Genomic DNA, 17,641 nt, shown 5'->3' on the forward strand with positions numbered 1-17,641 from the left:
CTGTCTTTCTGCCCTCTTGCCGAATTGTTTGTTTTTACATAGAAATTCTAATTGAAAAAAAAAAAAATTGATTGCTTTTAACTGTATTTGGCTTTTTAAAATTTTCTGTATCTTATAGTTTTTATGAAGATGTTTTGAGTTCTTATGTATTTTTGCCTTTCCACGAATAGAAAACTGATTTTATGAGAAATATTATATCTGTAATGAAATTCGAGGAAATAAGTTGAAATGAAAGAAATGCAGCCAAAAATTTGTATAATTTAGTAGGCCGTAGAAGGAAGTTATTGGCCCTTATTATTATTATTATGGTGTTCACATTCACATCAGATTGTATTAAATGTTGTTACATCAATCCCCTTCTATGTCTCTGTCCACTACCATCATTCGATATCGCTCTGATAAGAGGACTTCGATATTAAACTTGACATAACTGGTCTTTCTCCATATGGCATCGTAGGAAACATTTTCAAAGAAATGCTAAGTAGCGTAATAGCATTTTCAAAGAAACATTTTCAAAGAAATATTTTCAAAGAAACATTTTCAAAGAAACATTTTCAAAGAAATGCTAAGTAGCGTAATAGCATTTTACCATCTACGAAGAAGACTCATGTTTCCTGTTTAAACGTCCATGATGATTTACTTGCATGTGAAGGAAGCTGGCCATAGAAACAGGTAGTTTAACATGCATGATGGGGTCCATATGGAGCAAATCTTTAGAATTGTGATGTAAGGAACCATTAATTACGACTCAACGATCGCTTTTAGTTGTTATTTTGCGAGGTCTAATGATATTTAAAAGTGAATGTAGAATATACATAATGCCATTTAGTAGCCAAGTATAATCTATGCTTGGTATCCAAAGAAATGTTCTACTGCAGTTAAGGTCCCAACTTCCATGCAGAAAGTATTCAATAGTTTCACACTTTTTTCTACTTTCAATATTAAAAGCGTACAAATCGTCCAGAGAACTTATAAATCGTCTCATTATGTGTGTATCTGCTCCGAATAGATGCGATAATCACAAACATTCAAGACTTTATATGGGATCTAAACTCATGTCTTCAGCTTTGTAGACTGTATCGACAGTAAACTGTTATACACCTAAGCGATTGGTCTCAAGGCATGATATCAGACGTTTTAGCAAAATGTGCTGATACCTGTCTTTTTCAGTGTCCTGAACATACAAATTTACTTGAGATAGTAATATTTAAACAAGATAATGCATGGCTGTTTACTACTGAGAATTGCTTACTTTATTGAAATCAAATAAAACTTGATTCCTGGCTACCCAGTTTACAGTTATTATATCGATTTCATTTTCCAATCCGTATTGTATAAACCCATTAACTTATATGGGATGTTAAATAATTTATATTCTTTGGTAAACAGGAGCCATAGATCGATAAACTAGAGCAAGGATGCTTAGAAAATAGTAACACGTTGATTTGCCATTTAATTAGCCCCCCCCTCTTGTTATACGTGTATTCACTCTCACAGTGTTCTTATATCGAAAGATTTTTGTCCCTATTAAATTCTAAAATTTCTTAGCATTTATAGTAGAATCCGCTATGTTTGCAATTAATTTAATTCGACTAGTCCTTATAGATCAAATAATATCAATGCGAATTATGAAAAACTGCAGAATACTAATGTAACATTTTGGTACCTGATAGATGATTGGATTAGTTGCGTGAGTATTTTACAGTGTTCAGTATGTTTTATAGTATTCAGTAGAGTAAATAAGAGGCAGTTCTTTTTAGCACATACTTTCCAAAAGCATCTTTTCTCTATGCATGTAGCGTCAAGATCTCTCTTAATAATAAAAGTAATTAAACTTAATGTCAGCAATGTACATCTTATAGAGAAAGAGGAAGATGGTGAGAAAGAAGGAGACGAAGAAGAAGAAGAGGAAGAAGAATGCGAGGAAGATGTGGGATCTGCAATCGGTTCTACAGGTGCCAGACCACGTCGGATGTCTGAATTAGATATGCCCAACAAAATTCTTCCTATTCCAAATTACAGCTCATTTTTCATCTTTTCTCCAACGAATAAGTGAGTTTAAGAATTTTCATTGTAATTATAATGGTTGTTTATATGAGTATATATCAAATGTACAACAGTAAATTAGGGAAGTCTCACCAATATATTAACTACAAGATACTGCCAAAAGTCTGAAAAGTTTTTTTATGTTTAAGAATCGGAAAGTATAGTTTAATAGTATCTTATTAATTTTTTGAAACAGGAAAACTTTTAGTAATTTTTTATTTGGAAGTGACAAGATTATCTCGACAGTTTTGATACTTTCAGATAAAAACCTATGAAAAGGCTTCTCAAATTACGGTCGCCAGCGGCTAGTTTTCTCTCAGTGGTTGTGCAATTTGATAACACAGGCTTGAGCAATAGAAAATATAAAACTTTCCAAAAAAATAAATAATTAAACAGTGGTTAATATCGTTAATTAGACTAAACATTAAATCCTGTTCCTAGTATAATCTGGCGAACTGTCGCACCAAATGGCCATCAAAAAGCATTTAAATACAGTCTGTCATTTATATGCTGATTTATATGATTTTATGTAATGCATTTATATGCTGATTTATCTTTTTATATATCTGATGTTTTTATATATCTTATTTCTTAGTCTAATTGCATGAATTCATAGTGTTGACCATTTAGAGTGATTTGTCTCTTGCCTTATTATGAGTGAATGCTTTCAGACTTCGTGTTCTTTGCCATCAAATCATCAACCACAGCTATTTTGGCAACGCAGTGTTGGCCTGTATCTTGATCAGCAGTGCTATGTTGGCGGCTGAAGACCCTCTGAGCTCGGAGACACCTCGAAACAAGGTAAACATACTTGACATCGTGCTTTTGATATTCAAACTTTTGTTGGATACTCAGTTTGTTTTAAAAACTGAGATTATCAGAATCTACAAGGAATGGTGAAGGATTTAATTTTCAGCATACGTTTTAATTTTCAACATTTTAAAAATGAATATTCTTCTAGTTACATTTTTGTCTGATTTGTTTCTGAGAATGCTTCCATATAAGCAACCCGTAATTCAACTTGGCCGTTTATATAAATTGTATGAGAAATACCGAATACAAGTTTATGATACTCATTGCAATAAACTAATCGAAATTATGTAATTTTGTTATAGACCTATGCTATTATATTATAGACCTATGCTATTATATGTTATAGACCTATGCTACTATATTTGTTATAGACCTATGCGATTACGTGTATTCATTAATTGTCATCTTCTGCATTATTGCGCCAGTTGCGTCAGTGTTTCATTTCTTTTAATGTATAAGTGTTTATTGTTTGCCTATCTCATTAACCCCTTAGACCAATATACATATGTATCCAATGTACCTATACCATCAATGTACCTATGTATGAAACTTTTTATTAATTGTATACTGAAGCATATATATGCACACGCCCTTGTTTGGCCACGTCAATACCACATATTCTCCATTAATATATTTCCGATGCAGCCCTTTCAGGAAGTCGCCAGGGTTGTGTTGTTCTAAATAGGTGCGGGTACCGGACGACACCCGATTTGTCATATTAAGCCGTCCGGGTGTCCGGGCCTTGCATTCACCTGTCACCTATAGACCTATGCTGGAAATTCAACATTATCAGTTTTCTAGGAGGGCGTTTTTATGTTTATAAGGGAACTTTGCTAAACTGGTATTCAATACAAAAAGAATTATGTGAACTTTTACTATTTTTTTTAATTTTAGAAATTATATGCTGAAAACGATGAAAGCCTTGAGTATAATTACATTTTAAGAATGTTTAATTATCCGAACTAACATAAATGTTCGGTTAATCCGTTTTTAATACGAAAGCCATGTTTCGGGTATTCTCCACTTTTCAACAAAATAAGCAGAAATATCGATACATTTCCTCGAACATTGCATTCATTAATCATAATAATCGTTCTGGGAAGCTTTAATTGCGATCCCTTATCATAAAGATGCCGGCACTAGGGTGGTCAGTATTCACCAAAGAAAGAATCTTCACAATGGTGGCCCTTTATCTAGCATTGATTGTTATTAATTGTGAGGATTAAATTTTAACTTGAAATTTGCAACCTTCATTAAAGTGATAGAACGTTATGCGAATATGATTTTAATTTACTGCTCTGATTAATAAAGCAAGCGATAATCGTGCCGCCCTAGCAATGTCCGAACTTAACAGGGTCACATGAAGATTTGCTTTCAAGTAAAGCTCCAACATCTCTACTGCATTGTCATGCCGTAATTTTGACTATATTACCCATGTCATCTTATGAATGAAACTTTTATACTACATATTTGATTTGGTTCAACTTATTTCTAATTTATGCTGGAAATTAAGAGCGCACTTGGAGAAAGCTACTAGTACGAAGATGACGCCACTGGGTATAACTTATTAGCAGCCGGGCAAGCTGATCGATTCAAAGACAGTTTTCACGAGGGTTGCGAACCATCATATAAATATGTACACTAATATCGATGATGATTGTTAGTGACAACTCTTTGAATAGTTAAACAACCTTTCTAAAGGAAAAATTAATATAAATATGTTATTTTATGAATGTGTGTTAGCACTACTCTCCTTACTGATTATGGATCTGCAACAAAATGCTTAGCAATAATATAATGTTTATAACAAATTGCGAATCGCAGGTGGCATGTGTCATTTTACTTTTATACTGACAATGGACAGCCATTCACTGAGTTAAATTAGCATCTCGGCCAAGAAATTCTATTATCAGAACTATTTTGGAAATTTGAGCTTCATGATTTGCTCCCTGGATCTGTCCTTTAATGTCGGTACAAAGAAGATATTTCTATTGAATAACGAGCAACTCAATAGGTTAAAAGATCAAGGATTATTAACTGAGATAAGGCACATGCCTTGTTTAGTAGTATTAATTTTTCACTATGTAAACACTTGTAACTTATTTCTGCTAAGGGCGGAGACAGAGGGTGCATTCATTTTCGTGAATCTGAATGAATTTAAGAAAAAGAGAGGTAGCAATAAGAAAACGTGAGAAAATGACAATAAATTTGAAAGTTGTTGTGGGGTATTTAGAGAGTGAAGTATTGTATCGAAAATTCATGCTTGTGAAATAATGAGGAGAAACGCAGGAAAATTTCCATTTTTTCTTATTCAAGAATAAAATGAGGAAAATATATACCAAACCTTGTAAGGATCCTAAGTTTTACTAACATTTATTTTATTTTAAAACTGCACTATCACTTCTTATTTTCTACTTCCGGCCAGAATTAAATGCTTGTTTATGCAAATTGTCTTGCTAACGCCCAAGTACTTAAGTTGTGGCTTTTTGCCAAGCGAAAGAGAGAAGGAGTTTTAGGAAGCAAACCGCTTGCCACTGTAGTTTTACGAGTTTTCACTCGGTTGCTGGTTGCCTTCAAGGCCAGAGGTTTAGCCCTCTTGATATTTGCAAACGTATCGTAGTTTCAGCAGCTCGGCGTACTACATACGTACCTTTTTTAAATAAAGGCCAGTCTTAGTGCTAGGCATTTGTATACTAATTAAAAGTTAGCTTTTAGTTAGAGTTTTAGTTAGTAGTTTTTATATTCTTACGTTCAGACCACAAGTGGTTGGTCTCTGTATTCCAAAGTTTCGGAAATACCTGTAAAGTATTGATAATAAAGAGTTTCGTATACCCTTCCTGCTTGTGTTGTCTACTTCACACCTTCCTGAACATAGCTTGAGTAAGCTCCCTGTTCCTATTCAGGACCATTCATGTTTCCAAAGCAAATCAAGAGAAACACAAGTCCTGACAACCTCATCGTATATCTATTCTCCTTCTGGCGTTGTCAAATTTCTATCTGATAAAACAATATGCTTTAAGAAATGAAAAATTCTAAAATCTTCCAACAGATTTAAAAACGAGTTTCTTAAAAGTATAAACAACTGCTTACAAATATTGCTACAGTAGTTAAGTTAAAAACATTGTTAAGTTACTACAGTAGTTAAGTTAACTTAAAAGTTTTTTGTCATACTGCTAAACTTCCATGTTTTAATCCTTCACTGTTTAGTGGTCAAAGTTGAAACCAAATTGCCTGCTTTATTCAAGTTTTGCATTCTGCAATACCTGCTGATTGTTAGTGAGTGCTGATTGTTAGTGAGTGCTGAGTGCTGATTGTTAGCACGTGCATTTTGGAATATTGTTACAAGAAGAAATAAAGTAATACGTTGTCTGGGGTGTCCATGATATAAATCTGAACTGCGAAATGTATGTCGCGAGATTTCCTGAGATGCCCCATCTTACTGGCAAAATGTATTTGGATAAAAATGAAAAATTTGGTGACTGGCAAAATTATGATTGATGCAAATGAAAAATTTGATAAACCGCTTTTTATTGCATTAAGTAAATTTCGTTTCTGATGGTGGGTTTGGTAGAGAAGAATGGTATAATGAAAATAGAATAGTTTTGATACTTTTCTATCGCATCGCTGCAAACTCTGTGTTTATATTCTTCATAACTCTTAAAAAACGTTTAAAGAATTTCTTTACGGTCTTATATTTCTGGGTATAGCTTTGATTTTTTTTTTTTTTTTTTTTTTTTTTTTTTTTTTTTGTTGTTGTTGTTGTTGACTTTAATTTCGACTCCTCATGTTCCATAAAATATACCACAAGGCTTACACTTGTAACTTTTATTCTATGAAAATTGTAGAAAAAAACTTTTGGATCCATTGTACCTTTGTTGAGGTCAGATATTCTCTGTTCCAAATAACCATATAGATTTCATCATTTCTATAAAGACTTCCAGTGAGAGACAAGAACTCGGATGAAGTTCCATGGCTAGCTATGCTAGAGCACCAGCCCTTTCATTTCCCGAATTATTTTAGTCCAGTGTCCACGAACATGAGCAAAATGAACGTCGATATCAAGAACCTGCAAGGTCTTAATAATAACCTGAATTTCAACAAGTTTCTGTGAAACCTTAATTCCTGTAACAGCAGTAGTAGTTTTCTGTAACAAAATGAGCCACTAGTATTAAAACGCGATCTCAAACCACTTAAAGAGTTTTAAATCCATTTCCTAGCAAGAATTTAGAGCCTTGTTGATACGCATTATATTTAGGTTTATAACACCAGAAGATAAATTGTTTCGGTTTTGAAGGTATTTTAACTAATCGATATTTTTCCAAATTTCGAATCTGTTACCGCTACAGAGTAGGATACAGCAGATTCAGATACATTAATAGAAGATGTTTTCCATTAAATTCTTTTTATTCATTTACCTTCGACTGATTATTATATTTAATTTTTTTCAGATATTGAATTACTTCGACATCTTTTTTACTTCTGTTTTCACCGCCGAAATCACACTCAAGGTAAGCAAGCAAATTCTCATTTCTTTTCCAAATAAATAGTATTCCCTCCTTGATGACGAATTCATTTTTTTATTTATTTTGGATTTGTTTATCCACTTAATAGCTGTCTTATAATTTCAGGCAATCACGTACGGTCTCATCCTCCACAAAGGCTCATTCTGCCGAAGTGCTTTTAATATATTAGATATTCTCGTGGTGTCCGTGTCTTTAATTTCCTTCGGTTTTGAGTAAGTAATACGTTATTTATTTTTCAAGTGCTTTTGAAGCATAGTCAGTGGTCTCTTTCCACATTGTGTGTTGGCGTTTTTATAACATTTTGTGTTACCTTTATTTATTAAATATCATGTTCTTCGCACTTAAACCATAAAATTCAGTTCAAGAGCAATATTGCAAAATAATTTTAAAATGAGCATATCTTTACAATTTCCAATACACAGTCTCGCGCGCTTTAGATAAAAATGTTTTTTTCTGAGCAACGTTGCCATTGCTCTCTTTGAAATCTTTGAGTTTGCTAATCAAAAATTCGTTAAAGTTTTACAAAAAATATGAAATCGATAACAAGACAAATTCCAAATTTGGGCTTCCAGATGCCCATATTCGCAGAAGGATTACGTCATTCAAAATTGGATAGCTCTAGGTCCCGTTGTTTGATCACAATACGAGAAACATACATACATTTATGCAGATTCTTCATTATTTAATTTCTTCAAATATAATACAGGGCGATAATATTTGGTGGCAACAGCTTGAAAAGTGAAACGGACATTCAGAGTAATTCGACGCAAAATCGCAAAACGGAAACAATAGTCTCTCAGCGAAAAAGCCCCTTTGGACTAAAAATCCGATGATGCAGATAAAAAAAAAATTATTATAGGTATTTAGTGCTATATTTGTTTTCCGGTTAGTTTGATGTTCCGCTGAAATTTAATGTCGTAATAAACCTTTAATGCTTGAACACAAATACAGAAGATTTTTTTATATAAAATACTTTATATTCATTTTATATTTATATTATATAAATATAAAATATATTATATAAATATAATATAAATATATAATATAATATAAATATAATATAAATAAAAATATAAATATAAAAATATAATATGAATATATAATATTATATTTATATTATATAAATATAATATTATGTACAGCAATCAAAACACGCTGTCATATCCGAGGTTCATTCCCCAGGATGCGATGTTTAATGTTTTATCTAACACTGCAGTCTTCTCACAAATTAACTTTTAAGGTTGTTTAATGGCAGGTAAGATATGAATGAAAATCTGAGTATTTAAAATAGGACCATACAGGTCTTAGAACGTGCAATGTATGTAATGCATGCATATAAATTAAAAATTTTGAAAGAGAAATTATTTTATCTAAATTTCGTAGCAAAATCCTTATTAATTATTTTAAATATACAGCTTTGCTCTGATTCATGGATTTTATATAGAATCAGGAATTTAAAACATTTGCCGTGACGTAGAATGTTCACTATCTCTATACCAAATAAGCTTTTAAGGCTCTTAACATCATCTCGGGTGGGAGTGAAAAACTGAGCTTCTAAAATTCTAGCATAATATTAATCAAATTATAGGTTATCGTCTGAAAATTGTCAGTATTTTGGGGGCAAGTCACATTTTCCTCATATTTATTTTTTGTGTACCATTTTTTTATTTTATACTTTTGCTTTTTACACCCGAAGTTTATTAATGAGAAGCATAAAAGCTTTTTTAATTAAGTCTTAAGAAAATGAATGATGAATTTCTTCGTTCTGTATAAATGTTTAATTTTTAAAAGCAGACACTGTATTTTAGATATCATTAAAAGGTTGTTTTTGGTAGTGACTTAGCTTTTAAATGAGCAAAAACAAAATTAACATGTAGTATGTATATGTAATTTTATTGAAATACTGCGAATAATTCTCTACAGTGATCCATTTTCTTTCTCTTTTTAGTAATGGTGCAATTTCAGTAGTAAAAATTCTTCGTGTTTTAAGAGTGTTACGTCCTCTACGAGCTATCAATCGTGCCAAAGGTCTAAAAGTAAGCTCTCGGTACTTTACTGTTTTACTTTCAAACGATTTCAGTTATTATATTGATTAAATATTTTGCATATTATGTTAATTGCCTCTAAACATTTAGATTTTGTTAGATTTGTATTTCTAATAAAGAAATATGGTAGTATTTTCGAGACAACTATGCAGTTGTGCCCGTCTGAAATAAACAAGTTCTTATCAATCAAAATCTTTCATTAGTTTTTCATTACCATAAAAACAAAAGAATAAAATATTTATTACTAACAAAGGAGGTTACTCAACACTTCATTTTTTACACTGACTGTTATGCATTCACGAAACACCTGTAGATACGGGTACTGAAAATAGTCGGCATTCGTGTAGTATGCTGTGGATATTAATATCTATTCTAATGGGCATCCATGTAGTGACAAGTGGGCATTAATTGGGTGTTTGTATTAATGATTTGTATTGTTTACAACGCGTCTTTCCCTATCAAAAATTTCAGGGATATACACGCGAATAATACACGCGGAATTTATCTTCCCGGAGAAGGCAGGAATGCTTGTAAGCGTACAATGTCTGTTCGGTATTGGATATTTAAAATACTGGCGAGCTGAAAGCCATTTTGAGTGTTTGGTGGTAGGAAAAGAGAAGTTCGAGATCCTTGAATCCGTCCCTCGGGGTGTACTCCGTCAATATCGGGACATTACTGTACAGTTGGCGCTGCGAGATTATACCTCTGAGACCATTTGGTGAAGCTCTGGGATTAAGTTCATTTCAACCTGTAATCTGCCTCGAAGAGTTGTTTCTTGTATCACCGCAACTAATTTGAGTTTTTCACTAGGGACAGCTATATAAAGGTTTCGGGTTTTTTTATTGGTATTCTTTGTAATTTTGAGAATGGAATAAATCACGAAGAGCTGAGTCAAAGCTTTACGGTAGATGAGAACGAATTGTGCTAATTTTTTGAGCTGAAGCTTCCTTTGTACGGAAGGGCATACTACTTCCATTTTGCAGTCAAGAAATTATGTATTTGCAATTTAAGGACGACTGCGCAGTACTCTTTTTTTTTTTTTTTTTTTCAAATGCTCAAATTCCATCTAGATACCTGAAAATGATTCATTCTTTTTAGTTCTTAAAGTTTCTAGAATCTTTAAGATTACTAGGATCAAGAATCCCAAGAAATTGACCGTATTTTCTATGGAAATTGAAACCTAGACGTAATATGTTCTTATATTACAAGATCTCGTAAGAGAAATGTTTTATTTTCCTTACATCTTAAGCATGCTTTTAAGTTTCTTTGCACTGAAGTTATTCAAAAAATGTTTTAATCAAGAAATTATATTTACTTTGCCTTACATATTCACAAAACTGGTTCAATTTTAGTTAATGATTTTTGTAACCAAACTCTCGGTAGACTGGCAGCGAACTATCGCTAAGCCTAAATAATAACTGAGCCTTGGGAAGGGTTGTAAAATACCTTTTATTTAAAACTTACGAAGAAGAAAAGACATACCTGGTGCTTACAAGCTCAACCAACACTTATGGCGAGATAACTTAAAACAAAAACAAGTTTAAATGCAAAATTGAAATTTAAATAAGCTAGTAGCCAAACGATATTTATAGCAAGTATGGCATTGTTTTATTTATGAGTATGCGCAACAGTAATGCGCTACTGCATTCTCAGGATTAATTTAGATTGTACATAGCGTATTTAATCGTAGTTATCAGTAATAATGAATATTTTAATTGTGTAACATAATCGCTGTATCTTCTGCAAAATATATTCATTATTTTTTGTTTTATTATTTGTTACTTTTTCCTTTTTACTTCCTTGTACGAAGTAAAAAGGAAGTACTGTAATCGCGAAAAGCTTCAGGCAGCATATTTCAACAAAAATATCCACTTTGACCGCTTTCGAATGCAATTTAACGATGTTTTTGCGTGATATCTGTACGTAAGGACAGAATAAGACTCGTTTCCTCCAAAAAAACTAAAAAACTGCTTTAAAATGAATTCTGAAGAGAATTTTTCGTGACGTCTGTACGAACGTATGTACGTACGTATCTCGCATAACTCAAAAACGAGTAGCCTCAGAACGTTGAAATTTTGTATATAGGACTACTATAACATGTCGAAGTGCACCTCGTATTTTGGTTTCAATCGGCCGCGCCAAATGTATATAAATATATTTACAAATATATCCACTCTGTTACCCGGCTCAGTGATCTCAGTTTCTTTACTCTTATATGTTTGTAAATTGTACATTTTTTCCTTAAAAATGATTGAATTATATTGTTTTTATCTTCCGGTTAAGGATTTTATGGCTTTAGTAAATCTGTGTGCAATATTTTTAGAATTATCAGCAATTTTAAAGTTGTTTAATTGCCGCTAAGCCTGTTTTTAATGGCGGCCATTGATGTTTACATTTGAAACAGGAGACTAGCCGATTTGTTGCCAATCTAGAGAAACTTAGCGTCGCAACAACAAAGCTAACGCATTCATTTATTATTGCCAATTAAATCATGCTTAATTCTTTCTGGAATTTTTTCGAGGAAATAGGCGTTTGAAATTTACTTTGTAACTTTTAATATAGATATTTTGAGATTTTATGTATTTTTGCCTTCTCGCGAAGTTAGAACTGAATTAATTAAATGAGAAATACTCAATCGTCTGTGAAAAACTGTTTCTTTTTTGTTTTATTTGCTTAATTTCTTTTATACATCTTTCTAGCTTTATTATAGTACTTGAATAGAACATGTGGCAACGATTAGATAATTCTTTAAATGATACAAATTTTGTTCATTCTGAGTTATAATATGAACGAAATATAATACTGTTAAGTGAACCTAGCGCCAGAGTGTCGCTATGGTAAACAAATAGAGTGAATTTTAAAGAATGCACTTATTCTATTGTGGTTTATGCGCTGTCGGCGAAGTAGGTATAATTAAATCTAATAAGGTTAAACAAAATGCAAGAAAAAATGCGTATAATTTAATATTCCGTACAAGGAAGTCATGTGGTGTACACATCAGTTTTTTTTTTTTTTTTTTTTTTTTTTTGTCCCAATGAAATTTTGCTTTGGTATGACATTGAATTCCACACTGTTTAAACAAAGACGGATGCCAGCTTGGCAGACTGCCTTTGTACTCATACTTTAAAATTAATTCATTTAAAAATTTTAAATGCATTAATTTCAAGGATTTTGAAATGTTCGTAAAGATATGAAGAGCATAAAGTAAGGGTATTCGTAAAACATACGTTTTAAAAATTTGATTTTAATGGGATGATTAACCTTTCGGAAAAACATCATGAGAAAAATGCATTACCAGTTTCTAAAACTCTATTAAAAATTGTATGTTCTTATTGGAAACACTTATTTTTTGTCTTTATAAGCTGATTTTATTATCTGAAGTTTATTTCCGATTTCATCTTAAGATTTTTTTAATTTCAGCATGTCGTCCAGTGTGTCATCGTAGCTGTCAAAACCATAGGAAATATTATGTTAGTCACATTTCTTCTCAATTTCATGTTTGGAGTCATTGGTGTTCAACTTTTTAAGGTGAAGTTTCTTACAATTCAAGTTACTTTCCATTGTTTTTGAAACACATCCTTGGATCACATTTAAATTTCTCTGTGTCCGTTTTATTTTTATTTTAATTTTCACAGGCTATTTTGTAAATGATTTTGTTGTTGAGTTAATTGCTAACCTTTTGCCAAGATTAAAAGTCATTTTGTTGAAGATTAAATGAAAACATTTTAAATTAAATTAATGTGATAAATTAAAACTTCTTTGAAATTACTGGTATAAATAAACGGTACTATCGTATTTTGGCGGCGACCAGTTTCGACAAAACAAAAATTGTCACAAAAGAATGCAATTTAGCGTCAATAATGAATAGTGTGACGTCACAATTTAGAAGAGTACCGTTTTGATTTTATATAACTCTGATCCTGAGTAAGCCAGGTTAGTAGACGGAAGTAAGTTTTTTTCATGTCTTCGAAATCATTTTTAAAAAATGATTAAATTGGACTACTTTCTGCACAAGAGCAAAACTTTCAAAGTTTCTTGAAAAGTTGTATTCACGCGCCTATTCAAAGCATTCAAAGACTATGGAATTTCAAAATGGCACAATGAAGATCAACGTGAAACAGCGCAATATCACTTAGATTCATACATAAGTTAATCTATTTGGTGCCGACTTCATAAAGAAGGCAACAATTTTCTTGCTATATATAAACTTCATTAAGGATTTTCGGCATCAAAATGATTGGCATTAGTTTGAATGAATTTGTCAGATAATCTCAAATCATAAGATCATATTAATTAAAGTGTTTTTTATATGCTGTGTTCGTACATCTCTGGATTATATATTTAAACAAACAGTCGTCTGTGATCGTTTATCTACATAAAGAGCGATCTATTTTCTCTAACCGCAGCCGAAAAGTTTGATGCAAGTATCGCGGGATTTGCACCAACTTTTCAAAATAATAAGTAACTAAAATGAAGTAATGCTGCTATATGTTAGAGTTCATAAATTTGTGTTCTAGAAGAATTAATTGCTGCCATGCTTACAGTAAAGTATCCATATTAAATTTCGAATTGTACTGGAATTTTAAATACCTAAACCAAAACTAATCTAGGTGTTTAAAGAATGAATTGAGTTATCTTTTTTTCCTGTACACCAAATATATGAGTTAAAAGTTAAGAGAATTTTTATATTTGGTGACTTTTAACCCTTAGCGCTCCGCACATTTTTTTACCACTGTCTGCCAGCAACTCCAGCACATTTTCGCATCGGAACGAATGAAACAGAGTCTTATTTTAAGTGAGAAGAATTACATGTGCTTGTGAATGTTTTTAATTTTATTTATTTTATACATACATATGCACTTTCTTCTTGCAAATGAAAGATAAATTTTAAATTTTGTAATTCACCATGGTGTGATATCTTTGGAAACAATCTCCCATGTGCATCCTGGGTTTACTTAAGCAGTCACATCAAAGTCTTCCTGCGAATCTTCATCTTCACTTTCAATAATTCTCATCCGTCGTTTCTTTGGTAGTATGATTTCGTAACTAGTACTTAAAGAGTCAGAATTAAAATCAACATTGTCTTTTAACTGTCAATATCTTTTAACATTTGAAAATCAAACACGTCTTCACAACCACTCAACTCTAAATTCTCATCATAATAATTACTTTCTCCATATTGCTAACCATAATAAAGGTTAAAAAATGGTTTAATCATAACAGTACAGAGACTTAGCACGTTTTAACTACAGATAACAATTACCAAAAGCAATGATACCGCGGAATCTTAAGTGTAATCATGCTAAAAACATTTGGCTCCGCAGCAGAGCCTGCGGAGCTGCGGAACAAATGCCGGAAGATCCCGTTGCAGAGCCAATGGAGCTAAGAACATTTGGCTCTATAGTGGAGCTTACAGAGCTGTGGAACAAATGCCAGATGGCCCCGCAGCAGAGCCAACGGAGCGCTAAGGGTTAATAACATCTGATATGACATAGGTTAATATAATACAAAAATGTATGGACTCATGGTACACGTACATGTAGAACACTCATGGTACACGTACATGATCGTGCGCAAAGCACATCCTCATCGGCGAAGGAAGCGTAAAATATAGGTTCCAAAATCTTACAAAAAGGAGGCTAGTAAGAGGTGTGTGGTCCCCATCACAGTCATATATTGCTGACCCAGTGCGACATCAATCCCACTTCTACAGCAACACGGTTTTCAGCTGCTGGAAGTTTTGGGAAGAAAAAGATGAGTTGCAGTTGGTCTCCCAAGAGCGCTCCACACATATTTATATAGGGCTTAGATCTGAAACTCTAGCTGGCATATACATCTGGTTAATATCCTAACTTTTCACCAGATAAGCTTTATGCGTCTTTCAGCCTTCCTATGCTCCACCATAATCCGAATAATCCAGTCCAAACAGGAAGATCAGCGAAGATGAATCTGTTCTTTTCAGAAAAACAAAGGATCTAATTTTAAGTTATATAAGTGATTTTTCAATTACAAAATTTTCATTTAAACAGTATTCTTATTCATTATGCTGAAATTAAATGAGAAATGCTTTTCCGCAAAAATGTCATCTTTGTTTATTTCTCTCAAAATAGAGGTAGAAACGTTTCAAGGTAGAAAATCCTATCCGCTCTTAATATATTTTATTAGAGTATCGTATTTTATGTATAACATACTAAACAATATCGTGACTACTCGCTTTTTAAACCTGAAAAATTGCTAGTTCTATAGACCTAGACTAGTCGATTGTATAACCGATTGTTCTGCTCAAAAGAAATCAACAATTAAGAAGAAAGTTATTCTCTGAAGGGTAATAAATCACCATTACAATCTATCTCATTAAATCGGAAACTAATCCAGGAGCTAATCGCAGATGATATTTTCTGATCAATTTACGGGACAATAAATAGCATTATTAAAATATTAATTAATTCTAAAGGTATATTTTTCCTACAATGGTTATAAATATGAGTTTAAAAATAATTGTAATAAAAATCAGTACGGAGCATCACCATTTCAGAATAGGGTGAGTGAGTGAGTAAGAATTTATTGGCGCAAAACCAAAGATGATTAAAATGCGCCAAACACAGGATGGAATGATTACAAATGATGAAATTAAAATATAATAAATAAAAACCAGTGGACCATTTCAGAATAGATTCAATTAACTTAATACTTAAGCTTAAGCTCTTGTTTTACCTTTTAAGGCCGCAGATGGTTAATCGTCCTTGTTTTCAATTGAACAAAACAATCATATCAAACTAATAATTTACTCACTGTGAACTTGTGCAAAAATTTAATCGGTTAAAACTAAAAATGTAACAATTAAATCACTGCTATTTGTAAGGAGGAATCCAATCAGTTTTAATATATACAAATCAACTAATAAACTAAATCCGTAGTAACCCGCCTAGTAATTAATTTTGACCTCTAAACATAAATGCAACTAACATGTATGAACACTATGAAACCAGCACCGTAAACTAGACTGATTAATTACTAGAAATCACAGCTTCTTAACATTGAGACTCTTATCTTCTTGATGTACACTTTCGCTCGCTGTTTAAAACCCATCTATCTTACATTCTTGATAGAAGTAATGGAAGAAATAGGAATACAGGGCAAATTTAATATAAAAAATAACATTCTTATTAAGATGAGCCTGTCGGACCTGCCCTTCCTCGGGAGCATACAATTAGACCAGACCTCTAAAAGACAACTAATGACTTTCACCGTCTTATAAATACCACAGAGACAGAGAAAAGTTGCAAAGAACTCTTTTACTTTATTATTAATTATTAAGAATTTTCCTTGTTAATCTATAAAGTTTAACAGACGGCTTCAGGTCGTGCTTTTAGAAGTCAACACTTCTGGTTTAAAACCAAAGCTAATGGATGAACCTAAAATTAATGAAGTGTAGCCTAAGGGCTTCACAGTTTAATTAGCACGAAGCTGGCTCTTAGCGCAAAGTCGGCGAAGTACTTAGCACGAAGTCACTTAATTAGCACGAAGCTCTTAGCACGAAGTCACTTAATTAGCACGAAGCTCTTAGCACGAAGTCACTTAATTAGCACGAAGCTCTTAGCACGAAGTCACTTAATTAGCACGAAGTCGGCGTAAACAAACCTAATGGCAAGAGTAACTCAACGCCGAAAAATTCTAAGCGCTAGAGGATCAAAGTTAGCCACGCCACGTGGCCTTCAGGCAGGCAAAACATGCTCTGATTTCGCCCTCCAAAACCTTCCTTTAAGTACTTCCTTCTTTCTACCTAATTTGAATATCGCGCGCGCTGGAAGTTTACATTCTGGCAGGGAAAGGGAACGAGGCTTGGTAGAAAAATGATTTAACTTAAAATAACGGGTTAGAAAATTAAAATGAACCTTACAAACCTAATAAATTAATAGCTCAGTTTTAATGCTTAAAGGCATTGTTATCATCATCATCATTATTATTATTATTCGAAGCCAAAGATGAACGCAAATGACAAAATTCTATGGATTTTTTCCCATACAATTCAAATCTGCATTAGTTTTCTGCTTCCATGACCACTGCTTAAAATTTCTGCACTTACATATTAGATGTAAGTAGATGTAAAGAAAGAATATAATTGTATTTCTGGAAGGGAGGGAAAATGCAACTGTCCTTCCTTACAGCTTTAATCAAATTCTAGTAACACATGAAAGTTTAATACTTTGAATT

The 17,641-nt window shown here is 32.5% G+C and overlaps 1 protein-coding gene across 3 annotated transcripts in view; it reads left to right on the plus strand.

The window, feature by feature from the left end:
- Positions 1 to 17,641, plus strand: part of Ca-alpha1D (Ca[2+]-channel protein alpha[[1]] subunit D) — a 275,473-nt gene that overhangs the window by 175,600 nt on the left and 82,232 nt on the right. For all 3 annotated transcript variants that reach the window (XM_085816586.1, XM_085816587.1, XM_085816588.1), the window contains exons 20-25: positions 1,863 to 2,052; positions 2,718 to 2,847; positions 7,308 to 7,367; positions 7,488 to 7,594; positions 9,331 to 9,418; positions 12,848 to 12,955. In XM_085816586.1, coding sequence (XP_085672712.1) covers positions 1,863 to 2,052; positions 2,718 to 2,847; positions 7,308 to 7,367; positions 7,488 to 7,594; positions 9,331 to 9,418; positions 12,848 to 12,955 — 683 coding nt within the window. The remainder of the gene's footprint in view (positions 1 to 1,862; positions 2,053 to 2,717; positions 2,848 to 7,307; positions 7,368 to 7,487; positions 7,595 to 9,330; positions 9,419 to 12,847; positions 12,956 to 17,641) is intronic.

Source organism: Stegodyphus dumicola, chromosome 5, assembly GCF_044657685.1.
Source record: "Stegodyphus dumicola isolate Sdum_Otavi_A_Nest chromosome 5, ASM4465768v1".
Taxonomy (NCBI): domain Eukaryota; kingdom Metazoa; phylum Arthropoda; class Arachnida; order Araneae; family Eresidae; genus Stegodyphus; species Stegodyphus dumicola.